This window comes from Fringilla coelebs (genome assembly GCF_963513975.1).
Source record: "Fringilla coelebs genome assembly, chromosome: 3".
NCBI lineage: Eukaryota > Metazoa > Chordata > Aves > Passeriformes > Fringillidae > Fringilla > Fringilla coelebs.
In genome coordinates this window covers 36894047-36921301 of record NC_140030.1, presented here as the reverse complement: position 1 = coordinate 36921301, position 27255 = coordinate 36894047, and the positions used below count along the sequence as shown (strand labels likewise).

General features: G+C 43.9%; 1 protein-coding gene across 2 annotated transcripts; it reads left to right on the top strand.

Moving 5' to 3' along the window:
* LOC311152122 (gamma-aminobutyric acid receptor subunit rho-1) lies at positions 1-26897 on the top strand (the record flags this gene model as incomplete). Of its 2 annotated transcripts, XM_084202962.1 has the most annotated exons (10): positions 1-122; positions 13205-13258; positions 14955-15061; positions 16384-16451; positions 18246-18469; positions 21829-21911; positions 23089-23229; positions 23700-23852; positions 25569-25765; positions 26610-26897. In XM_084202962.1, 10 exons carry the CDS (start codon positions 1-3, stop codon positions 26895-26897), a joined length of 1437 nt encoding a protein of 478 aa, XP_084059088.1. The 2 variants fall into 2 exon arrangements, with proteins under 2 accessions (XP_084059088.1, XP_084059089.1); XM_084202963.1 differs by lacking the exon at positions 13205-13258.
* Positions 26898-27255: the final 358 nt, after the last annotated feature.

Genomic DNA, 27255 nt, shown 5'->3' with positions numbered 1-27255 from the left:
ATGTTGACTGTCCATAAAATGCATTTTAGCATCTTCCTCCTGCTGTGGGGATGGATTTTATCCACTGAATGCAGAACCCACCGACAAGGAAAAGAAATACATGAGGTATACAAAAAAGGCAGGTGAGTCTCATGTTTTCATATTCAAGCAGCTACAGTTTGGATAAATGTAATGTTTTGGGTGACAATAAAATGACTATCAGATAATTTGAGCTTGCATTTGCAGACTGTGATCTCTCAGGCAAAAATATTTTCTGTCGTTTCTTTTACCAATGAGTAAGTTTTAATGCATTTTCTGCAGTCAAAATCACTACCTCTTTAAAAAATAGGTTTCTGAAGTGTCTCAAAGTTTGAAAGGGTACAAAAAAAGAGGGATTTTTAATTTATGGTAGTTAAAATGTGATAGAATATTTACATGAAAATGAAAATGAAATTTAGGTCCATGAGAATTGTTGCATTCACTGAAGATTATGTGGACTTGAGATTTCAGATTAAAACATTCAGAATTTGGTTTTTTGTTTCCATCTTATTTGTTTTATAGACCTTTTAAAAGCAAAAAATAAAGTCTCAGCAAGGCAATGGTCGGTTATCAGAAGAAACAGAAAGAGCATTCAGTATATTGTATTAATATGCTAAAATTATTTAAAACATTGTCTATTCTTTGTCTCTCTCTCTCTTTTACAAAAAGACTATGTGATATTTTGCTCTCACTATCTTGTAGACAGCCATTTTAGGAGGATTTGAGTTAAGGAAGGGTTTTTGCTACGACTGAGTTCTGATTATTTATATTCTATTTGGGAAATAGTTGGAACTTTGTGTGAGGATTTTGATGCTCAGGCACAAAAAAAGTTACACCTGGAGGAAAAAATACTTTTCCTTTTTTAATGTAAGAATATAGCTGACACATTTAATTTTGTTTAAATGCTGTATACTGTTGCTTGTGGCTGAACCTGTGTTGTCTCCACTTTACTATAGTGCTGTTCTCTAAAGACTTCAAATCATCTGTACTGTAAAGTGTATAGGGATGGAAATGCAGGAATGTCACAGTGCAGGGATGGAAATGCAGGAATGTCACAGTCCTGAGGAATTCAAACCACACTTATTAGCCTTCAGAAAAAACAGCTGAAAGGTGGAAGGCATGGAAAGTGCTTATTTTCCTACAGCCCCTTGAAGCAGGTGAGGGGCACCTTGCAGAGTGACTGCAGTGTCCTGGTCATCCATGGGCATCCATGAACCATTTTATATGTAGGAAATGGCTTTAGCAGTGACACCACCTCCATGGAGGTATAACTGGCAGAATGAATGCAGTGCTCTCCTCACAACCAGCCCCCAGGGGATGCATTTCCAGAGCCAGTATGGGTACAAGGCAGGAACAAAATTCCTTTTTTTGCTGAGGCTTCATGACAGCGACAGCAGAGGTGATGTGTTGGCTGAAGCAAATGAAGGGGGTGAAATTAAAGTACCACTGTGTGAGCTGGGAAGCAACCAGACAAGAGGAATATGCACACACAGCCATTTTCTTACTTATCATCTTTAGGGAAAGCACTATACTGCACTAAATGCTTAAGAGTTCAGTGCAATCAAGTGACAATATAACAAATCAAAGCGGAAAAGTGTTAGAAATGTGTGAAAGTGGAAAAGAAATACCTATTCAGTAAATGTGGGAGCTGCATCTTCACCTGTACTTTGCATGTAAGGTGTAATTGTTCCAGGGTAAGCCCATCAGAAAGCCCTGAGGTGGTATGGCTCTGGAGAATTGGCTCCACTGCCCTCCCAGCATGCCCACTCTGGCGTGGGAGGTAATTTCTGGCCTATTTTTTCCTCAGTAGGGCACAATGATGTTGAAGAGAGCTGATGGGGAGAGAGGAGCAAAGCTGGCCTGGCTTTGTTCCTGTAGGGTTGGTTGTCCATCAGCAGCGTGGTGCCCAGCACAGTTCCACAGTTCCCACTTTGCCCTGTGATGGCACAGCCTGTGAGACACCCATGTAAGGTAAAAAAAGACGATTATGGCCATCCATAGGATGACCATGGGACCTTAGGATTTCCTCCTAAGCACAAACAACCAGCCCTTCTGTACCAAACCCCTAACTTTCGATGTCAAATTCAGAACGGGATTGCGAGTATTTTTTACTCTGGCTTCCATCCGTTTGGTCCTGTTCTGTGCTGTCTTGTCTCCTCTCCATCAAGATATTTGCAGGACCAAGCCTCCGTTCATCTCCTCTTACATACATTTAGGAGATAAGGCCCCTTGCATTTCTCAGTGTGGAATGTTTCCCAACCTTTGACCCAGCCATTTGCTTGTTTTCCTCTGTCCCTTCACTGCTTTTTCAGGATTGACATCAGGACTAGGTGCAGTATTTGTACAGCCCTCCACCAGGTGCTGTATGCAAAGGTAGTCCCCCTGCCCTCCTGGGACTGCAGTCAGGATTGCCCAGTGGGAGATCATGCCTGCCCAAAGCTACCAGGCATCTGTGTATGGCAGAACACTTCATCTCAGAGGTCCAGCCAAGCCTCTTTGCTCTCATGGGTGGTCTCTTATGTGTTAAGATGCTGGTTATATAAAACAGTTTTGAAGTAGGCATGATTCCTTGGCACTTCAATCAAAGTCCATGCCTTTTTCCATCACAGAATTAGATCCTAGAGTCAAAACAGAGTGACTGAGGATGCTATATTATATCAGAAAAACTTGCAGAGAGCATTGCTCCTGAACATTTTGGATTTGACTCTATTTCCCCCTCCCTTCAACACCCAGCTCTGAACAGCCTGTATGCAGGACGAGAAGTTAGAGTAATTGACCTCTTTACTCCTCTCTGGACTCTTATCTCTTGCTTCAGAAGGCTTATGGTAAGGACCAGGATGGAAATCCATCCCTCCACTATAGCCTTTTCCTTCTGAAGAAAGACAAAGACCTCAGTGGAGACTGATGGAAAAATCTATTTGGCGTGGGAAAGGCTGTCTCCACACCATCACAGGATGCTCAGAATGGCTTGATTTTCACCCATGACCTCCCTAACCCCCAAAATCCCTACAGAACTATAAGATCATCCTCTTGGCTAGTGCTAGGGCTCATGGCCAGCCACCGGTGTTGGCACAGGGCAGAGGCACCTGCTGTAAAGACCTGCCACATGGGGTGGGTTGCCTGCATCCTACTGTCCCTGACAGACATGTCCAGCTTTGCTCCTGATTTTCATGGTGCAGCTGATGGAGGAATACATAGGCTTTTAGCTTGTTTCTTTGGATGGTGTGTCAGTTTCCCCCAAGGAGACTCACTTGTGCTGAACTCTGATTTCAAATTAAAACTCACCACTTGATCTGCAGTTTTCAGCTCCAGGGCTTGTCTTTTCACCTGCCCAGATCCAGCTGAGCTCACATCTACAGCCTTCACATTCTAGAGATATGGTGAATGGAGTATATGGGGAGCTGCAAGGTCAGACACCTTCTCTGTCACAATTTTTGTCGCTGCAGGAATCCCATTCTAGCATGAGACACAAGGGCTGTGAAGAAGAGTGAGCAGACAGGAGAGATTTTTCCCATAAGAGTCCATACATGCATCACAGTCTTATGAGGACTGGGTTTGCATGACATGAATTTTGAAAAAGGTCCCAAATAATTCCTAAAATAAAGCTGCCGAGGCTTTAGGACATAGTGTGACAAGAAAATGGCAAATCAGTCTAGGTCAAAGTATGCAGTCAGTCACAGTGAAAGCAACATAGTAGATAGCTTTATTGCATGGGACTTACTACAGAGCCCTCAAATATTGTAATTCACTGTAAAAATGTCTATGTGCCAGTCAAAGACTCAACTACTTATTTTTGCTAATCTCCAGGACAAATCACCTCAAAGGAATTTCACTTCAAAGAGCAGAAATATAAAAATAAAAGCTTTCTCACCTTGCAGACCCGATCACAGCTTGCAGTCAGCCATGTGCAAAACCTGCAGGGATTGCAGGGCTTCTTATGCCTGTTAGGTTCAGAGTGCCAAAACTCCTACAGAAAGGAGCTGAGTTCCGGAGCACTGGCAAGAGAGCTGTCTGCTGTTTTCCCAACTGCTCAGGCTCTTGGAAAGCCACCAAGCTTTGGAAGGGGGGGATCACTAGAATGATGCAAAGGCTCACTAAAAGTCAAAACATCGTTTTGCCAACAAAAGGGCCAAAGCCTGTGTTGCTAATTAGACTTGCAGAATCTACTACAGAGGATGAGCAATAGGGAAAGAACTGTCCTGGAGCTGAGCCATGTTGTTCTGCCAGAGCTAACTGCTGGGGGTGGAAAAAAATCTCTTTTAACACTAAAATCTCCCTGGACAACATTAAAACCACCTTTCAGACAAGCAGCTCTCAACAGAAGATATTCCACTGTAAAAGATCTAGAGATCATGTCTGTTTAACCTTACCTCAGAGACCCACTTCATGTTGTTAGTCATGTCCCTACCATTACCTGATCAATAATTTTGCCTCACTCTTATCTCCAAATAGTAACCCATTTGCATAAACAAATCTTGCTAATGCAAGCTGTCTTTAGAGCAGATTTGTGGAGTGCATGGTAAGACTGTAAAATGCCTGTTGAAGGCATACATTATCAGTGGTGAGCCAGATCCAGTGAGCCTGCAGCTCCCAAGGCATTGCTTCCTGAGATCAGTTTGAGTTGTGTCTGGACACCAGTTGCTCCAGCAGTGCTGGGTCTCAGGAGAGCAAGAGGCCAGTGTGGACTTCAGACCAGTGCAAGTGGTATCTCTCCATCTCCCCAGTTAGTAACTTGCTTTCCCCTTTCCTCCTTTTTTCTTCATCTCCTTTACTCTTTTCTTTCCCTCATTCAAGGTTTCTCCTCTTCTTCAATAAGCCGTTTCTCTCTTTTTTTTTTTTGTCCCTTTCTCTGCCCTGTGTTTCACCTACCTCATTTTTTTCCCTAGCTACATCCCTTGCCCTTGTCACACAGATCTGCCAAGATTTACCCTGTTGCTGTTAACTTCATATTACTTTGTGGCTTACTTCAAACCCTTTTCTTCCCTCCAACCATGCTCTTTTTCTTTATCTTATTATACATTAGCTTATTTTTCATTATATACTTCGCTATTTCTCTCATTTGCCTTTTCACCCCTGTCATTCTTTCAAGAAATTTCAATTGTGCATGGCACCTTTTCTTGGACCAGCCAGAAGTGTCCCCCCTCTGCTTCTCATAGCAAGTGATGATGCTTTGGAAACTCTGCTTTCATCATTATGTGCTTTCATCATTATCACCAGCCTCCTTTCATCCCTTCTAGAATTTACCTTGGGTCTATGTGCCACACAGCTTCCTAACTTTATTAGTTTCATTAGTTTCATTAGTTTCATTAGTTTCATTGGTGGCAGAACATGAAACTAATACTGGCACTTCTGTAGCTATGTTCATACACCCAAGTACTCTGCAACCTTACTTGGCCCCTAATGACAGAAGTTCCAGGCAACATTGCAACTTGCTCAGGATCAGCAGCTTCATGTTTTCTTCTGGCCCACCATTACTGCAGTGTGTTTTATGAGCTGGTGTGAAGAGACATATCAGGCTGTGTACAGCCTAGCAAAAAAAAAAAAAAAAACAACTGCAAACCAATTGAAGATGCTGCAAGGTAATTTCTTCCCTCCTGAGTGCATATAAATTGATTTTCTCATTGCAGGGTTGAGTTCACATCTGAAATGGTGATGGCTTTTCTTCTAAAATATGCTCAGTCACCTTCGAAACTCACTTCTGTGAAAGCACTCCCAGATTTCAGAGTGAATTTCACAGTGTGATGCCATGCTTATGTACTTTCTTTCAAATTTCTTCTCCTTGCTATGCATTGTGGAAAGTCTTGAGTGACAGATTCCTGCCCATCTGCACCAAGCTGCTCCTGAATTCATATGCTTGCACCATTATCACTTGGCCAACTTCTCTTTTCCCACCACGAGAGCCCTGTTCAGCCTGCCTGGAAAGCTTCTTCACCTCCAAGATCTCTCCTCTTACTCCGCTATTTTTTCTAGCTATGGACATTGGATATGTGAGAAGTGGGCATGCCTTGGTGTTGCTAACAGCATTGAAATGCCTTCTGTCTGGTTGGCTGCTCTGTTCCCAATAATGCTGAAGCATTGTTTGTCCTCTTGGGCACTGTGCATCATTAGGCTGATGTTTACCCAGAAATAGCACAATGACACTTCTTTAGCAGTAACAGTTGGTTTGGAGGCCATCACTATTTTGACATCGTTTCTGAAAGCAAAATGGAAAAAATTAAAAATACAAAGTAGAAATCAATGTACACTTTTCTGAATTTGCTAGCACTGAATTTTTCTGAAGTCATGAGAATCTGCTGCAATTCTCCACCCAAAGCTCTGATTTTAACTACCTTGAATAGTTACATATCCTCAGTAAATATTATTTCCAGTAATTAGTCTTTTAGTCAAAATAATTTATAAAGCTATCAAACAACAGTGATCCTATTATAGGTATCATGGGACTACACTGGGAAACTTTTCATGGTAAAAACTCTCCTGAATTCCTCTGTTTCTTGTTTTGTAACCATTCACATGTGGGGAGCTTCCTTCTGACTTCTGATTTCTTTATAAGAACCTGTCAACACTCTTTTGGAATTTGAGGTACAATGTGTGATCTTGATTACTCTTGTCTACAAGGCAACTAACTTTTTCGAGAAGGCCATTTCTTTACAACAACTGCCTGAAAGGAGGTTGTAGTGAGATGGGCACCAGTCTCTTAGGTAACGAGTGACAGGACAAGAGGAAACGGCCTCAAGCTGCACCAGGAGAAGTTCAGATTAGACATTAGGAAAAATATTTTTGTGGGAAGGGTTGTGAAGCATTGAAACAGGCTTCCCAGGGAAGCAGTGGAGTCACCATGTCCACTGCTTCCTTGGAAAGCAGGGAAATATTCAGAAGATGTGGATACGGCATTTGAGGACATGGTTTAATGGGGAACATGGAGGTGGTCCCAGATTGATGGTTAGACTTGATGATTTTAAAGGTCTTTTCCAAACTTAATGTTTCCAGAATTCTAAAGGGCGTAATATCCCTCAAGAAAAGTCAAACTGCCTCTTGCTCTTCTTCAATACATACTATATTTATCTGGTGTCTACTTTTGGTGGGTTTTGCTATCTTTGTAGCTAATTAATTCAGTGGAGCAGTCAGTAGCTTTTAAGAGTTCCAAAGAAGTGGAAAGCTGTCACCTTCCAGTCCTGTGTCACCAAAGACAATTGATTCAACAGTTTCTTACTGAGTTTTCTTCTGGGTAAAAGCCTGTTGACTTGTTACTGTTCAATCCATTTACTTTAAATCTATCTCTGGTCCCATGCCAAGATGAATATTTCTTAATGTTGACCCAACAGCAGAATTGTTACAATTCTGCTTTTTCTATTTCTATTACAATTCTATTTTTTTGCCTAGTTATTCCCCATTCATCATTTATACATTTGTTTCTCCATATTCCACACCATTTTTAGTATTATCTTTTATTGCAATTCATCATATAGGCATCAGACCTTTTCTCCAACACATTGTGGCTGCTTTGAATTGTGACCCTAGATCCCCAAATGCCTGTTTCTCTTTCAAGCATGCCTTCATGCCCGAGTTTTATAGTTCTGTCATCTGTCCTACTATTGAAAAGATTGACCAGCTATTTCCAGGATGAAATCTGTGAAATGTTGTTTAGTGTCTCTCAGCAGCAAATTAATGGCATCACATTAACCATGGTACTTCAGATATGTTCAAAGTCACAACTTCATCTCAACCCTCTTTCCCTTGTTTAGTAATGAAATATTAAAAACCTCACTCAAATCTACTTTTCCTCCTGCTTACACTAAGGCAGCCAGTTACCCCGTCAGACAGGACATCAGACTGGTTTGACGTCAATTATTGCAAAGATTCACATTGACTGATCTTTATAATCTCATTATTCTCTGGGGCAGCGGGGGCAAACCAATGGATCACTTGAGTTTGTCACAATTTATTTTCAGATTTCAAAGCTCCAACTTCTTTCTTTTGTACCCTTCTTAAAACCAGGTATAGTTTTCACCCTCACGCTCTCCCAGGGGCATTGCCTGTCTCTGAGGAGTCCTTGGAAGTGGTGGCTTACAGCTCAGAGTCTGTAGCAGCTGGTACTCCCAGTGCTCCTGGGGAAACGCCATCAGCCTCTGTTGACTTAAATACCTCCAACTATCTAAATACTCCTTAAAAAGCCCTTCCTTGATCGACACTGTGCTTGTAAGTCAGCTTTTCTTCTGAGACTGGGTCAAACATGAAACCTTTCAGCATGTTCTGCATTGCCCCATCAGTTCTCCCCTTTCCTTCATCTGTTTCTTTCTTACTTGGCTGAGTCCTGGCACCACACCTGCCTCCTCCTAGATGGCAGGATGGACCTTCTGCTTCCTCCAACTCTTCCTTTCAACATGTGTAACACAAAACTCAACAAACACCCATGCACTGGATGCAATTTCTGCAACATAGGGGCAACTCCACTTTTGCAATATCAGGTTCAGTGTCAAGTCCTCAGGAAGCACAACTTTTCTGTGAGTTATCCATATGTGTACATATGTTCCCTTTTTTTGTTTAGTCATTGATTATGTCCAGGCAAAGAGCAAAAGAAGTGCAACTTTTAAAGGGTGTATGTATGTCTCCTGCATATTTTGGAATCTGAGACCAACCTGTATTAAAGTAATAATGTATTAAAAGGGGGTTCTCATTGAGTTTTCTGTATCACTCAAAAAAAAGGTGGTAGAAGAGCTCTGAATCCCACAGTTTCTCAGACTTCATAATGTAAACATCAAAAATAGTGCTATTTTCCCCTTTCTTTTCATATATTTAACAATATATATTATAATAGTAATGTATCACCTTTCTTCAGTCTTTAAACCTACTAACCATAAGGACACATGGTCCAAAATAATTCCAAACAAATAGGGGCTTGACAAATGCAAAAAAAACCCTCCCAATATTTAATGATAAATTTTCCTCAGTTCTTAGAGTCTTGTTTACAGCTCATGGCTTTGCAAGTCTCTCAATCTGAGTACAAATTAGTGGGTTTCTATCCTACATTATCCCTAGGGAATTAATGTGTTGCACAGTGGATCATGTCGGGTGAAGTGCATGTCACCAGGTAAAAGCAGCTTCCTCCTATTTCAATTTTGCTCTTTCCTCCCTCAGGTGCTGGGTGGGTTTTCCTCCCATTTATCTGCCTCACTTTTCCTCCCCCTGTAAAGCTCTTCTCTGGGCTCTGGATGATTTCTCAGTCTTCACCTGGACCTGCTGCACCACCTGTCCACCAGCATCGCCTGCTTGCTGAGAAGCCTTCCCAACTCATTTGCAAGTCATAAGACATTCTATGGAGGAACTTTCTGTGAACTCCCCACTCCAAACACTCTTGTCTTCCTTTGGAACACAGGCTGGGAAGTTCTTTAGCCCAGCAAGGCTCACATGTCTCCAGGAGCTGGACATTTTCCCTGTCCAGCACCACTCTTTGGTGAGGGGACACCACTACTCATGAAGGACTGTCCAGGCTCTCTGTGCCCCAGGAGTCATTCCACAAAATGATGAGGCACAGTTTGAATCTGATGCCTGTTCTTTTCTCTGCTCCCTCTGATATCTTCTGGCATTACCCAGTGTTTCCCTTCCCTCCTCACCTCTGCCCATCCAGCCTCTTTTCTCCTTAGTCTCACCCAAAGCACAGGAGCTATTGCAGATCCCAGCTCCCTTTGTCTCTGCCCTACTTTTTCCCTTCAGGAACCTCCTGTATGTTTGTGCCTACAATCCCCAGTTCCTTTTTCCTTCTCCCCCATTCCCTAAACCAGCATTCCCCTATCTAGTTTTGGCCTTTAACAGGATGCTGATGTTGTATGAACCCCAGTCACTAACCAGTCATAAAATAGGGACATCAAAGCCTACTCAAATATGTAGGCATTTAATAGGTATTTAAGAAGATTTTTACACTTCTCACAGATCTCTATAGTACCAACACACCTTTGTCAATCTCAAGTCCATCCTGCCAAGACTTTGTTCCCCGTAGGGACTTCCGTTGCCTCTGCTGCCCTCTCCTGCCTTGCTCAGATGTAATTTGATGGGAAGACCAAGCAGAACATGGGTGCTGGCCTTCCCATCATTGCATGAGGTCTGTGCAGCACAGCAGGTGTGGGATGGGAGGCACAGCACAAGCTGTCCACCCCTGCTCACACAGGGATGGGGGGCCCAGAGCTGAGTGCCATGGCATGGCTTGTGGGCACGAGGGACTTGCACCACTTTCGTTACTTTCCAGTTAGAAGTCCTGCTGGAAACTGGCTCAACAAGCTTCATATCCCCCATTGCCTTGCATCAGGGGTAAGGAAGTCTGTGGATTGGCTGATCTGTGATATTATAGGTGGGAAATATATGTTGCAGAAGTAATTGCAAACTAAAATGCTTCGATGGGTAATGACCTCTCGCACATTTGTTTTGGTTGCTTCCAAAAGCTCATATTTCCAAGATGAAGAACACTGTGGGGTTTCTGGTGCACGCTGTAAGTGTGGACCTGACATTCCTCTGGCATGGTACTATGAAGTTGGGCATTTGGAAATGCCTGCTGGGACCTTTAGATGTCAGAGTTGGTCTGTTTCTTCTGAAAATCAGACACTGTTAACCCTAACCCTGCAACCCTTTCTGCTGTGTTGGAGTGACTATTAGAGCAATAGGAAATACAATGCTTTAAAATACAAAAAGGGTAACTGCCTTTTGCCTTGTGTCTGTAGCAGTAGTGATCAAAATCTAGGCTGGCTGATTTTCTTCCCCAGCTATCCTACACTTCAGCTACATCATTGCCTCCCAGCCCCAGCAAGCCCCAGACTTTGAGGCAGAGGCATCTCAAGATCCCTTGAAGTAGTGGGTACATCTGGGGCAATAACCATGACTTTGAAGAGCTTGCATCACCCCAGCTGCCATCAGGGGCCTAAGAGCTACTCTAGCAATGCACAGGGAGCACTGTCAGTAAATGCCACTCTGCTCCAGCTGTTGCTTTTTCACAAAGCATCTCTGTGAGCTTCATGAGACATGAAATGCCTTTTGGCATTGTAGCTGCTAGGAGATAAATATTAACATTGTGTGGGGAAAAAAAGGATTGTTCATTATTCAATATATTTTACCTCAGGGATGTCTGTTATTTTTAAGGAGCTTGTCACCCCAGTGAAAGCAGGAGAGACACTCAGAGCCAGTTGTGCTGAGCAATCTGTGCACAGTGTCTGGGCTGAATCTCCTTGATGAGTCTGTTGACTACAAACACCCAGAAAAAGCAGAAGACACAGCAGCTTTCCACCGATTCACAGCCCAGACAGGCAGGGTAATGGGGGTCCCACCATGGAGCTGCCATTGATCCCTGAGCCAGCAGAGGACTCCCCAGGAACTAGAGCAGAAAACATATTTATTGAGTAGAAAGAAATGGGGCTTCAAATTGGAGTAACTGGGTAACAGGTAAAAATGTTTTACTGCCACAGAGCTGTGACAAGGGGAGCAGGACTGGCAAAAAGAAGCAAAATACGTAAACCAAAGATCAAATGAACACAGTACTCTGCAGTGGATGGAGCATGGGACACATTTTATGCTTGTTGTGAAAGGGAAATAAAGTTAATTTTAGAGGAGAGAGGAACACCTGGAGGAAATAAAAGGAAGCACCCAGGGTTGCTGAGTGCAGAGGATGGGGATGAGTTGGCCATGAATCCTTGGTGGCCATGCCTTGAAGTCTCCCTTGACAAGCAGAATAGGGACAGAGCCACCGTGAAGCATTAGATAAGACCTACAAGGGAAATGAAAATTAGAAATTGCAAGAACATGGCCTGCTTCATCCCTGTTCAAATACCAGCATTATTCCTGAACAGCCAAGAGTTTACTAGGGCACTTAAAGTCATGTAAATCGGTCAGCCTGTTGCCAGAATCTGCTTATCCCCAAAACACAAGAAATTACTTCCTGACAGCCAGCAGATGAGAAGCAGGCAACAGTGAGACATATCAGAGTGTCTCAGAAGGCAGAAGGCTCCAGAAAGTGCATTTTGCATTTGCAAATGTTTTGCTTTGTGATGCCCAGGTCCCAGCAGTGCCACAGAAGCTGCTTCTTTTAATGGCAATGGTGTTGCATGGCCCAAAGACTCCCCCAAACCCTTGTCTGCCTGTGCACTTATTCCTAAAATTCCTCCAAGATACACAGAGTAGATCCTGGAAAAAAAAAAATCCTACTCTTTCAGTTCTTCACTTCAGGGTGAGTCAAAGCTACAGCCCCACGTGCCCTTTCCTGACCTGGTTGTCCTGCTTCTCTGTGGCAGCAGCCAGATGAATTTCCCTCCCATACTATTGTCTTTTGGAATGTTCCCAGCCCAGAAAAGAACTGTCTCACAAGGCCTGGGGTTGCTCCACCATACACCAAAGGGAAAATGGTGCTCAGGTGCTGTCAACTATTAGTGCAAAAAGAGTTTTGCCACTGTAAGTCTCTGCAGAGAGATTTGAAATGTATGCTAATGGACAAAAAGCCTCATTAGCAGAGTTGATTTGAGTTAGTGTTTATTACAGAGAGAAGCTAATGTTTTTACTTTTAGTTAAAGATGACTTAGAACTGTTAAATGTTTAAAATGTTACTTTTGCTCAAGCTAGCACTCATATGGCCAAAAGCAATATTCTTGCCTTTAATGATTAAATAAAATATTGGCCAAAGACCTGAGAAGACCTTTCTTGACAGCCAGATGGGAGGAGATGGTATGAAGAGAGAAACAATTTGCACCGTTTTTTTCTTTTTTCCCCACTCCCAAAATAATTTGAAAATCTTTTCTTCTCGTGAAGACACTCTGGTCTGCAGGTGTAATGGCTGTGCCCCCACCACCAGAGGCCCCATGGCGGCTCCTGTCTCCAAAGCCCCTGGTGCCAGCCAAGGCTGGGCAGGTGGGACCTGACCTGCCTGCTTGGGTACTTTGCCAGACACTCAAAAAGAGAGGCGTCCCACCTTACAGAAATCATTTCTGCCCTGTCTCCACTGTCAGCCCGAGCATCCCTACCCTCCCTCCCACCCTCGGCCATGCCCGGCCTGGCACCGGCCTTTGGTGAAAGGGTGCAAAAAGAAGGTAAGCACCATTTCTCACATGTGACAGAAGGCAGAGCTGCAGGGATCCGGTGCCTCCGTCCTGACAGCCTCTCCCTCCTGCCCGTGCCCACCTGTCTCAGCTCTCCCTTTTCCCATTGTTTCCTGCAGCCGGCCGCAGCGGCAGCGGCGGGAAGCCCACGGCGAGGCGCACAAGCAGGGCAGGTAAGCAAAACCCTCGGGAGGATGCGGCGGCCCAGGCCTGCCAGCCACACGGCCGTGCCTGGGCTGGGCAGGGCAGGGGGCGGCGCTCACACAAGCCAGCTGCCAGCTGTGGGTGTTAGCCGTGCCATTAGTGGGATCCAGCAGAGCCCCGCTGCCCGACACCCTCACGGGGCTGAGGGCTGAGGCCGCGGCCATTTGCCCCGTCCCCTCAGGCTTCGTGTGGTGCTGCCGCGCCATTTGTGATGCCCTGCCGTGTCAGTGGGTGCCTTCCCTCCAAGAACCCCTTCTGGATTCCTTCCCTCCAAGAGCCCTTCCGTGGGCTCTCCATCATGCCACTTGTTCTTCCACTGCCACTGGCAGGGAGAAAGCACCTTTCTGAGCGCTGTCAAAGCTGCTCTCGAATGTTTGCTTTGCCCCTGGCCTCTGCCCTGCACAGGCATAAACCTTCCCTAATGCACACTCACAGGGCTTTCAGAGGCTGAACTAAACCTCAAGCAGAAGCAGGGGCCAGCTTTGAAAGTGCCTGAGGGATAATTCATGACTAGAACTCACTGATGGAAGTAGACAGCTCAAACCTCTTAGCAATTATTGAACTTAGATTAAGCATCTTTCTAAGATACCTTGAAGTCCAGGTAAAAGATTTGAGAGAGGAGTAATTGACAACACCATTGGCCTCTGTTAGGAGATTGTTGTTTTGGCTTCTTGTACAACTTTCAACAAGTCTTTGAGAAGTCCAGCATGGCTAAGCAGTCTCATTTATGAGAAACTTTATCTCAGGAACTTTTCCCTCATCAAGTTTCTTTGTCAGCCTGTTTTCCTTTAGTCTGCTTCTTACTTGCCTTGTGTATATTCAGATGAGTGCCTGAGTGTGCCATCTTTTCTAAAATCAAGAGCCAGAAAAACCTTTTACTGCTTTTTTTGAGCCCTCCTGCCACCCAAGTGGCTGGTGTGCAGCTGGCTCTGAGGGCAGCAAAGGCTCCCCCTGCACAAGGGAGCAGCCAGGGAGCTGCTGCCATCACCATCCCAGCCACAGCACTGGGGCACTGAACAGCAGTTTGTATTTTGGATGTGGAAGGGGATCAGAGCCTCCTCTGTCCAGCATTTGGTGCAGCTCCAACAGCTTCTGGAATTACCCCCCCAGGCTCTTTAATGCTCAGAGACCTCCCAGGCCTGTAATGCAGCTTTTTATCCTTGATGGAAATCTGGGGCAGAAGCTAATCATTTTATCCCAAGTTAGGGAATGGCCTGCCTCCTGGCCTGCTTCCCAGACCGTCTCCATTTTGTTCCTGGGCAACAGCCAGTAGCTTATTTGATATATTGTTTCCCTAATTCCTGGCCTCACACTCCATCATAAGTCAATGTCAGGAATGCCTCCCCCTCTCCACTTATCCACATATATTGTTCTTCCAGCACACACATTTTAATGACTGTCCCAAATTGCTGTATGCAGAGAGAATTTTACAGGGACAAAAAGCCACCAAACAAATGTTTTCTCGGTGCTAAAATTATCATAGGTGCCTAAACTGCATGCTGAGTGCAGGAATCAGTTTTTAATGACATTCTGCCAACCACTGTCACCATCACAGGCTCATGCTCTAAGGGGTGGATGTTCTGAGGAGTAAATGGAGTGAAACAAGCACATACTTCTCACAGGCACTGCCCAGGGCTCATAGCTTTGCTTCTCTCCTCCTGTCAGCCCAATCTTAAAACGAAGCCCTGACATCACCAAATCTCCCCTGACGAAGTCAGAGCAGCTGCTGCGAATAGATGACCATGACTTCAGCATGAGACCAGGTTTTGGAGGTATGGAACATGCCTATTTGTCACTGTTCCTGTTTTACACTGTCACTTCTTTATACTGCAACATTTACAGCAGTGAAGAAGCAGATTGACTCTTCTGTCTCTAATTTCTATTCTTTTGAGTTGTGAATTCATGGCAGCCTTGGGGGAATGGAGGTTCGGTGAAATAGCCTTCTGGATTAGCAAAAAGCATAGTCAAAGGCATGGAAATGTGATTAATAGGCAATATATGAATCCTATTGCTCAGTGATACTTTCCTCTGATTTCCTTATATACCTTATGTTTATTCCTGGATGATGTGGGAAATTCCAAGTTTTTGTCTTAGTATGGCCATACATATGCAAAATCAAACGACATACCACATTTACTTCATTTATAACCCAAAATAAAATATTTTGACTGTGTTAATGCTTGCTCACAGTTTTGTGGCTGTGTGCTAGAGCAATCGAAGCTTTCAGGGAAATGGATGAAGGAGAACACGCTTTCTTTCGGCCCATCGGATTAGAGAATGTTGTAATTTATCTACCCTTTCTGGCTGACAGATGGTCATTCAAATCCAGGATACCATTATATACTCTGATGAAAGAAGATTTTATCGCTAAATGCTCAATATGCCAAATACCAGCATGTTCAATTAATTTAAAAACATTTCAGTTTCACAGCAGTTCACAAATGTGAACATTATTTTACTTGACAGCTCTCCTGGACTGTAATTGCCAGAGGTATATGAGAGACTAGTCAAAGCCTTGAGGAGGGGAAAAGTTCAGAATCACTATTACATGGGGGGTCACAGTTGGATCCTTCCCCTCAGGAGCCTCAGGCTCAGTGTCACATGCCTGTGTCCTGCAATGTATCCCCTCCCTGAGCACAGAGTCTTGTGAAAGTCAAATACACATAGTAGCTTTCATGGATGTTATTAGCCTGCAAGGGGAGCAAAAAGTCAGGGAAAATCTCCCGCATTCCCTTAGCTGTGCCACCCCACTGGTCTCTCTGTGAATGGATCCTCTTCCAGTATTTTGTCTCACTAGTCCTGGACCCAAGTGCTAGAGCTAAAAACAATTAAAGTTGCTTTTAAATCTTGAAGGGACACATGTGGGATAACACAATAAAAAAAGAAAATTATTTATGGGTCAGTCTTATTACTGACTTTAATTGTTATTAGGAGATTTTTGTTGTGAATTCCAATAATTCATACTTTCTATTGGCTCACTGTTGTTTCTGTTTAAGATAGAGCATCTATTTCTGTCTGTAAGATAGTAAAGTCAGAGGATTGCTTTGTTTCACTCGGTTTGTACTTTGTCAACTCGTTTTTTTTTTTTCCCTAGGCCCTGCAATTCCTGTTGGGGTGGATGTCCAAGTTGAAAGTCTGGACAGCATTTCTGAGGTGGACATGGTAAGAGTCATAGATGGGACCTCTGGAGACCAAAACTCTGCAGGCTACCTGGGTTTGTGTCCATGGGGTTTGAATACCGCCAAGGGCAAACACTGCACAGCCTCCAAAGGCAGATTCAGGTTCGATCTGAATCTGCCAACAATTGCAACTTCTATTACTTCTATTGACCTCATGCTCCCATTTCATGGCCCTTCAAGCAAAAGGAAGAAATCTGTCATTTTCTTTTCTCTAGGACAGAATGATAAAACATTGCCAAGACTGTCTCAAAGGATTTGGGTTTCTACATTTTCTTAAACAGTGATAACACACTTATAAGCTCTGAGGAGACCAATGAATGTGTTTGTTTTCAGGCATATGCTGCAGACATAGTCACTTTGGACAAGTTCTGAGGTAGTCAGGGACCAGAGAGCTCCCAAGGAAAAGGAGAAATGTCTTTAAACTGAAAGAGGGTAGGTTTTGATGAGATAAAATTCGTTACTCAAAGTGTGGTGAGGTGATGGAACGGACTGTCAGGCTGGTGGCTTTGAACAATTTGGTTTAGTGGAAGATAGCCTGCCAATGTCAGGGGCATTGGAACAAGATGGTCTTTAAGGACACATTTCCAGTCCAAACATTCTATGACCCATCTCTCAGTAACTCAAGTTTTGCTTTGGAAGAGAAAAGAATCACTCCCCAATACAGAATATTTTTCAAAATGTTTTGACTTTTCAACAAAATTATCAAACAGCTCTGAAGGTTTCACAGGAAGCCCCAGATTCTCTGTGCTCCTAATTAACAGACAGAGGAATAAAGAGCCTACACTGGACGTCCTCCCATGCCTGAGCCAGGGACAGGGCTGTGTGGCAGCACAGCTGGTGGTTGGCAGGCTGATGACATGTCAGGCTCCTCTCACTGCAGCTATTTCAGCTCTTGTGTGGGCTGGGATATCTGCAGTCATCTGACCTCAGGGGTCAGCATTTTCCCCAGAACTGGGGACCCTTCCAGCTGACTCCCTGACTCCAGTGCTATTGGCACCCTGACAGCTAGCCATGGGTATCCTGAGCTTTCACCTGTTCTGGTTGAGGAGAAAGCTAGTGAAGGTGGCCCCTAAAAATCTTTGGGACTTGAAAGCAGTGTGGAAGAACTAGCATTGAGGACTTAGAAGTTAAAGAAAATAGCCAGACCCCAAAACAAACAAATCCCAGACAACAAACCCATTCTTCCTTTTTTTTTTTTTAATCAAACATTATGATTTTGAATTGGTTCCCATGGTTTTTGAATACTGCCCCTGTTCCTCCTCCAATGTCATGTTGCAATACTCATCAACATGGGAAAACCATTAGGTGGCCTTGGGTTAAAAAAAAAATTCAGGGTCGATTTTGGCTATTAGCAAGATAATAATGGAGAAGATTTTACATTTTCAGAATCAATACTTTTAACTCATGCAGCTTTATAGAAAAATGCCATGGTGCTTAGCAAGACCATTACTTGCTTTTTAAATGAAGACACATCAGTGACAGAGTTATTAATTCTGTACTGAGTTTAAGCTTGAGAAGAGAGTTGTGGCTGGACACATCAGTGACAGAGTTATTAATTCTGGACTGAGTTTAAGCTTGAGAAGAGAGTTGTGGCTGGACCCAGTAAATTTATCTGACCTGATGAATAAACAAGCTGCAGCTGGTGATGCTCCTTGCGGCCCAGGGAGTGGATGTGCCCTCAGGAGAGGTGCTTTACACTTCATGGTTTGTCCCAGAGAGGAGCAATCACTATTGTGCTGATAAGGTGTAAGTAGTGACAGAATCCTGTTTGCTGCAGGACTTCACCATGACGCTTTACCTGAGGCACTACTGGAAAGATGAGAGACTGTCCTTCCCCAGCACCAACAACCAAAGCATGACCTTTGATGGCAGACTGGTGAAGAAGATCTGGGTCCCCGACATGTTCTTCGTGCACTCCAAGCGTTCCTTCATCCACGACACCACCACAGACAATGTCATGCTGCGAGTCCAGCCAGATGGGAAGGTACTTTATAGCCTCAGGTAAAACTGCATTCGGTCAATGCAAGCTATTAGTGGAAAGAGAAAGTGGTTTAATTGATTCCTGTATTGTGTTTTTGCATGACTTCATACAAAAAAAAGGCATAAAAAAGAATGAATGCACTGGCTACCCAGGGACATCTGAGTGCCTGTGTGAGTACATTTAAGCGCCTGTTGCAGAAAGCCAGTTTCTGTGCCAGCATGATTGGTTCCATCATGTCTCTTCATCTTGTGAGCACGGCTAGCCCCTGTCCCTTCTGGGAAGCTGCAGTGAGACATGGTAGTCCCTCGGAGCAGCTCAGCGGGGGCTAGCAGGCTGCAATCCCCACGGGGCACTGCTGACGAGGCAGGGCACATTCTAAATAAAAGGGCAGTGTCTGGTAATAAGGAGAAGTCCAGGGCAGCTATAGTTATCCACTTCACTATATGGCAAAATGTGCAGTTTCTATTCTTGAAAGCAATAATGAAGAAGTATAAATTATACTGAGTGCCACTTTATCATAAACAAAAAAACAGAGGGAACATCCTTCAGCACATGAAGTGACAAGCTTCAGAGAAAGAGTATATAGCTCTTGGCGACTCCTGTGTATTGTTACAGCAACCCAACCACTTGGTTTCTTGCTCTTCCTGCTTTTTGCTCACTTTTCATGGGAAATCCATGAAAGCTCCTTGAAGGAGACATTTTTAGTAAACATTGCTTTGTCCTCTGGCTTGAGGGGTGGTCCCAGCCCTGGCTTTCTCCCTTATTTTCCATGTAGTTCATCAGTTGACATAAGTCTGAATGTTATTAAACTGGGATTTTAAAATTTCTGATAAGTAACGCTTTCATGCTTGGAGATGCTAAGTGAGGAACATCTGTGTCATGATTTAACCCCAGCTGGTAACTAAGCCCCATGTAGCTGCTGGCTCACTCCATCCTGGTGGGAGGGCGAATTGGAACAGTAAAAGACAAAAAAACCTTGTGGGCTGAGATAAAGGCAGATAATTAAGTAAAGCAAAAGCCCCGTGCCCAGGCAAAGCAAATCGAGAAATTCATTCAGCACTTCCCGAGGGCAGGCAGGTGTTCAGCCAGCCCCAGAAAAGCAGGGCTCCATCACATGTAATGGTCACTTGGGAACATGAATGCCTTTGTTCCAAACTTCCCCCCCCTTCCTTCTTCTTCTTCTTCCCCCACTTCATATGCTAAGCATGATGACATAAGCTGTGGAATGTCCTTTTGGTCAGCTGCAATCAGCTGTCCCCTCCAAACTCCCTGTGCACCCTCAGCCTCTTCCCTTTTAGGGTGATGTGAGAAGCAAAAAAGGCCTTGGTGCTGTGGAAGCCCTGCTCAGCATTGAGAAATATATCCTTGTGTTATTAACACTGTATTCTTGACAAATCCAAGATGTATTCCCACACTAGCTACTGCAAAAAAAAAAAAAATTAACTCTCTCCCAGACAATCAATTTGTCAATCTCTAAAGGAATATAAAATCTGTTCTTCTGTTTTACTTGGCTGCAGCTCCATCCAGTTAGAAAACAAGTGCTGCCAAAGGACCCATAAAAACCTATTTGAAAGGAAATTTCTGTACAATATTCTGATGCAAGAATGTCAACATCACCTCTGCAGCAATGAAATAACAAAATAGCTGATAAATAAACAAAGCAACAGATGATAGATAATATATTCTGAAGGACAAAAAGGAGGAAAACCTGGCTGATAGGAGGTCAGGATCACCAAGACTCATAGATTTAACTAGTGAGAAAGTTGCAGTATACACTGCTTGTGAAGGCTGTGGAGATCTTTAGGGAATGTTGGTAGTGGCGGAGGAAAAGTTGAGCCTGCCAAGATGTTTTATGATTCTACAAAAAAAGTCAAGCAAAGAAATTCTTGATTCCCTAGGCGGCATCAGTTTGACAAGAATTCTTTTGTACTTTGATATTTTTATCTTGCAGTTCATTTGAATTCATAGCCTGAACATTACCTTCTCATTATCAGAGCTTTTTCTTCACTCAGCAGATTAGACAAGGTTCAGGTATTCTTTAGGCCTTTGCAAAGTTTGGTCGGATCCTGAGTACAATAAAAAAGGACAAGAATATGACATATTGTTCAGCTATAGCATGCATGCCTACACACTCATTTAGCTGGCAATCACCTGCAATGCAAGCATTTCTGGTTATCTAAAGAAGATGGGAACAGGAGGACATCAAACTCAGATCCTGCACTACCTTGTGCTTAAACAGGTGCCCAGTACAAAGTGGTGGTGAAAGACTTCAATAGCAAATTGGCTGAGTTTCAGTGTTTTATTCAGCAGCAACTGCAGGTTGCAATACTTCGTGAATGTTGAGGAAGGAGAAAGGCTCTCCGTAAGAACAAAGGGGTTATTACTGCCTGTCGGCCTTGCTGAATGCCTTTGCCTGCAGATTGTATTTTTCCTTGGTGTCTGCCATTTTAGGGTTCTTTGCTAGACATTGTTTTCCCATCTTGGAAACCACCATAGACTTCAGCTAACCATAGACCACCTAAACTTCCAGCTGAGCCAAGCACTTTCACTCAAAGGCTAAATCCAGACAGGAAAGCAACATCAGACAGAACCCACTCGTGTAGAAGGACTACTAATATAAGGGATTGCATTGTGTTTTTATCACTGTATGATATCTCTCTCCCACTAACCCTTCTATAACTTATTAATTCTTTCCCCAATATAATTTATACTTTTATTTTCATTTACTTCTCTGGTTGGAGTCCCCACCAGTCGAGCTGAGATTTATGGTTGCTTCTGGTCCAAACACCAAATTATGCTATTAAAAATGTGATAATCAGACCATAGCAAAGCCAGAGATTTTGACGGATGGACCAGAGCATTTAGGTGGTCACTTGCATTCCAGCTCCAGCCCTGTGCCCTCTGGTGGCTGATTCCCATGTGTGATCACCGAGTTTCCACTGAGCAGCTGGAAATTCACGGTGTGCAAGGAAATTGCCTGCATCCCTCACGGGTTGCAACCCATGGCTTTGATAAATGCAAATTATTTCATAGTACAAAGCATCTGTTTAAAGGACATATGTCTGCAAAGATGTGTTTGCTGATTGTAAGGGGGGAAGTGTCCTTTTTGCCCTTTCTAAGTTTCTTCTCCAATACTTCTGTCATCTAGTTGCAATTTGTAATGGTCTAACTTTTGAGTCACCTTTTTAAACAGTAGCTTACTGAGAGGAAGAAATGGCTTTAACTAAAGTGGAATGGCTTTAGCTGAATGGAAAGAATTTATTTTCAGTTGAGTGGTACTGGCTGTAGTTGTTTAATAAAAGACCCAACTCACAGCTTTACTATTTTACTGTCCCATAAGGAGACGAGTTTTTAATGGAGTGATTTTTATTATTCCCAGAGTTACAGTAACAGCAATGTGCAACATGGATTTTAGTCGCTTTCCCCTGGACACACAGACATGTTCTCTGGAGATTGAAAGCTGTAAGTAAAAATGGAGGTATAGGGGAGCCAAGGGCACCCCATGGGCACCCAAACTGTTCTATACCAATAATTATTATATCAATAATTAATTATACCAATAATTAAACTACTGCTACATTCATGGAAGCTCTAACCAAAGTCATCAGACTTCAACACTAAGAAAAGCTCCCTGCCTGTATTTTTTCACTAGAATTAGATGCTGCTTGCAATAGGTGTTTTTAAAGAACAGCTGTGAGCACTGTCTTGCCAGCAGCCCTGAATGCCCAGTGGGGCCCAGGCTGCCCCACTGCCACCCCACCCTCAAAGCCCCTGGGCCACTTGCCCACAGGTCAGCAGTCTCCAACAGACCTGTTTGCCCAGGTGCCCTCAAACACATGGATAAATGGCTGTACGCCCTTCGCGGGCACCATCTGCTCATCCATGGTGTGGAAACCATGATGGGGTAGTGACATTAACTGCCTACTTGAGATAAAGCCAGCTTATGCCTTTTGTCCCAAATATGATGCACGTATGAATTACCCAGGTTTCACATTGTAACAATTGAAACTTTTGGCTTTTTGAGTTATTTTCTTCTCCTTCTTAAGCTTGCAATAAGAAATTACAATCTTAATTCTGTTTTAATACATTTATGTCTGATTTTTTTTCTCCCTATGTGAAAAGAGCTGCTACTAAATCCATCTTAAAGGATTAACATTACTATTACTTTCATAAGTATTAAAAAACAAAGTAATGTTCATATGTATATCATAGACAGAAAGCTTTTTCTCCAAGTTTTTTCTCCTGCATGCCTCAGACCATTGTTCAGATTGTTCCTCTCAGATTGTTCCTCTCATCATCCCAAGCAGGTTCTTTCTGCTAAGGCTCCCTTTCTTTGCTCTTGATTTTAGGAAGTTTACAGGAAAGAATTGTTCAAGTTCTGATGCAGTGGGTTACTTGATACACATATTATATGTGTGAAACTATGATTAGAGAAACAGAAGGGTTAACAAAACATACCAGGCATCAGGCCTGAGGGCTGTGACCATGAGCTAGTCCACTTCTTGCCACAGCCATACCCACCACCTTGCCATTTGGTAATTTGACCTTTTGAGCTGGGAGCTCTGTGGGTAAGCCCGGGACCGTGAGGGTGGTAGCAACTGTCTTAGTGCACTATCCTGAATTTGCTCTGCTTCCCTAGATGCCTACACAGAAGATGACCTTATGCTCTACTGGAAGAATGGGAATGATTCCCTAAAAACGGATGAGAGAATATCACTGTCCCAGTTCCTGATTCAGGAGTTTCACACCACCACAAAGCTTGCCTTTTACAGCAGCACAGGTGGGCAGCCAGAGCACCTGCTGGACCTGGGGGAAGGAGGGTGAAAACTGTCTCTCTTGACCTTGGCCATGGAGAATTGTCTGCTGGGGGTTCTCTCTGTATGCCATCAGATCTGCCACTCTTCTATACCAAGTTGGCTTTCCTGTTGGCTGTCCCTGCCACACACTTCCACTTTAATGGTCATGTAGTCTGGAAAGATAATCCCACTTCAAGGTCACGCCACGTCTTCACTTGAATTAAGCTCTCTGATTTATAGGTTATATTTTCTGGAATTTATCAGCCTGACAGATGGTTTGACTTTGATAGTTGGTGCAGTAAGGAGTTTTTTCTGTAAATTGCAATGATCTGCAGCCATTAACTGTGTTTTCAGAAAAGAAAAGTAGTCACTTTTCCCCTGGTGCCGCACCACCCTATCTGAAAGTAGTCTGGTGTTGGTGTAACTTGTCTTTTTCACTCTCTCTGTTTCACAGGGTGGTACAATCGCCTCTATATAAACTTCACGTTACGCCGACACATCTTCTTCTTCCTGCTCCAAACCTACTTCCCTGCCACTCTCATGGTCATGCTGTCCTGGGTGTCCTTCTGGATCGACCGACGAGCAGTTCCTGCCAGAGTCCCATTAGGTAAAAACAATCTTGTAGTCAACAGACCTAAGACCAAGGCTGCAACCACAGCCTTGACCATCAAGGTGAAATCCCTGGTGCCATGCACCGTGTTGTCTCGAGGCACAGAAATCAGCAATGCCACACACGCGTGCCCCGGGAACAGGGCGGGTGTCCCCCATGGCGCAAACTCTCCTTGTGCCAAGAGAATTGCTTTCCTTGTTTGCACAAGATGCACCTGGAATGAATCAGAGAGCAAACATCCCACTCTGCTTTTATTGCTCCAAACACAGACAGGGCATGTGTACAGCCAAGGTGTCAGTATCCTTCAGAGACTTCAGAGAGCGAGAAGGTGAAAATCAGTACCAGCAGCCATGACAAAATTTCAGTTTATTGAGTTTTGCTAGAGGATGGAGGGTAGAGGTTACACAGCTGAACTGTGCCGTACAGTTTAACTTTTTAAATGAGTTTACACTGCAGTGTGAGGGATTCAGCTTCCCCTTTTGCAGCATCTTTTTGAGGGATGAAGCCATATGTCACAGGAGTCACCATAGGAGCAGATCTGTGATATGGACGTAAATCTTCTTCTAAAGTGGATGCTTTGCCCTCAGCAAAGTGCTGTTTTGGTTTTTTTTTTTGCAGATTCTGAGCTCAGGCTTTCTTCCTCTTATTCCAGGCAACATGCCTCAGGATTTTATTTATTCATAAAATCATATTCCTCAGTGGAGAGAATACAGAGAGACAAAACAGAGATGGCAATAGAGCAGTTTTTCAAGTCTGAATTTAGAAACAACATTCATTGCCTCAAGACATCATTAAAAGAAGCATAAGGGCATGGGCCATGGCTTTTCAGAAGATGTAGGCACTGGATTAGCAGTATTTTTGGCACCTAGATACTCCTGTGAATGCAGTCCTTTGTGCTTATATACATAATTTCAGCTTCCAAAGTAATCACTAATGTGACATAATTAGCCCCTGAAATGAGAGGGCCATGGAGAGACTCTCCCAGACCAGAGTAATGCTGAACTACAGGGGCTCCTGTCCTTGCTCTTCTGCTTATTGTGCTTGCCCAGGGTGTAACATGGGACAGCACTGCCTTATGGGGCACCATTATTCCCTGATTTTGCTCCAGTGAAGGCACAGACCAAGTGTGAGAGTCAGCTGGGGAACTCTGACTTATCATGAAGCAGGACTTCTCAGGAGAAGTCCAGCAGACAGAAAACACTGGGGAAACAAGTAAAAGCAGCAGCTTCCCTTGTGTCCATGCTGTGCAGAGGTTAAACTAGGAGCTGAGATACTCAGAATCATAGAATCATAGAATATCTTAAATTGGAAGGGACACATCAGGATCACTGAGTTCAAATCCATGTATTTGTACCCCTCCAGGGACTGTCCTGAACCTAGAGTGGGGTGCAGCCAGCACAGGGTCAAAGTGCTTCTGCCTGGCCATGGGATGGGAGGCTGGTGGTGTGGTGAGGAGCCAGACTAGCGACACTCTGAGACCAGAATTAGAGCTGTGCTCACCAAATAGACAAGAAAACTGAACAAGATATATTTGTCCAGTTACAAATCAGGCCTGCCTGGACCCTCCTCAAGCAGTGAAACTCATTACCCAAAAGTGAAAAACAGTATTGCAAGGTAAATTCAGATGTCAGGAAATTGTAACAACTGCTGTATTTGAGATGAAGAGTCTGACTTGAAAGCATCTTATGGTCTCTTCTGCTGGTGAATTCCCAGGGATAACCACCGTGCTGACCATGTCCACAATCATCACTGGGGTGAATGCCTCCATGCCTCGTGTTTCCTACATCAAAGCAGTGGACATTTACCTGTGGGTCAGTTTTGTGTTTGTCTTCCTCTCGGTGCTGGAATACGCGGCTGTGAATTACCTGACAACGGTGCAAGAGCGGAAGGAGAGGAAACTGCGGGAGAAGGTGAGGTTTTCTATCTCCAATGTCATTTTATAGCCCATGGGGAAAGGTGTGGCAAAAGTCTGGAAATGTTCAAAGCTTTGCAACTGCAGCTGTCAGCTGCCTGGGGAAAAGGCAGTGCGTGCAACAAGACACCAGCAGTGAGGTATTGCGGGTCATAAAGATTTGCCACACACAACCCACACCGAAGCTCACTCCTCTTTGGAGTCTGTGTGGGCTAACTTAGGTATAGTCCTCCACTGCCTGTATAGATGGGATGTGTCTTAGGATTTTACCTTTAAATATTTTTTAAATACTGTAGATTAAAACCTGTGGGTAAAATCAGTTTGATTCTGTGGTTTGGGTTTCAGATGTCCTGACAGATATCCCCCACTTTTGTCTGTGCACAGTCTAAACTTATACACAGTGGTCCCAATTTTCCCACTCTGCCCTTTTTACATCAAATTTAAACTAAAATTTCAGCCTAAGGGGTTTCTCTCCAAATGGGGCAGGCTTCATTCCTTCTTGTGTTTTCGCTCTGTCTTCCTCTGATTTTCTCAGCTACAAGGCACAGTTCCAACCTTTATTTGCACCCTGGTACCTGTGCCTAAACCAAAGGAGCTTTTCCACAGGCAGCCCTGCTCTCTCCCTGACTGTACCTGTGCCTCGCAGACATGGAAGTGGAGATGGAAAAAGCTCCTGCCCAGCTCCACCATTTTGTTCTCCCTTTTGCATCCCAACAGCCTGAATCGCCCAGGCCTTTCCCCACCTCTGTGGGATGGAAGGAGGGAAGGGATGGAAGGAGGAAAGGGATGTCTGTGAGTGTGTGGACACACTCAACCCTTGCTGCCCTTTTCTGTGCCCACAGCCTGCCTGTGCATGCAGCCTACCTCAGCCCCGGCCCATGATGGTGGACGGCAGCTACAACGACGGGGACGTGAACGAGCTGGGGCACTTCATGTCCGAGGATGGGGACAAACAGGACCGGATGATGGTGCAGCTGGCACTGGGCTCGGAGAGGGGCTCGGCCAGGAGGAAAAACCAGAGATACGTCAGCATGCGCATCGACACCCATGCCATCGACAAGTACTCCAGGATAATATTCCCTGGGGCATACATCCTATTTAATTTGATATACTGGTCCATTTTTTCATAAAGATTCATAACTTCTGTAGTCACAGAGCATTGTGACATGAAATGAAAGTACGGTCTCATAGGCTAAGAGAAAGAAAATAGGGAATAGTTTTATTTGAAAGATGATTGATTTTTCCAGGATTTAATTTTTTTTTATTAGAGGCAATTCATGTGTGGCATAAATAATTGTGGAAGTTTCACGTGTCAGCAAAATATAGGATACACAATCTAAAATTTTATACTTATTTAAAGATGTGCTATGTTCCTTCTTGTGCCTCACAGGCCACTGTAAACTATTTTAATAACAAGTGACTATAATTGCCAGCTGCTTATATATGGTGCATCCTCCATTTTGTGCCCCTGAAATCCTAATTCTCTGA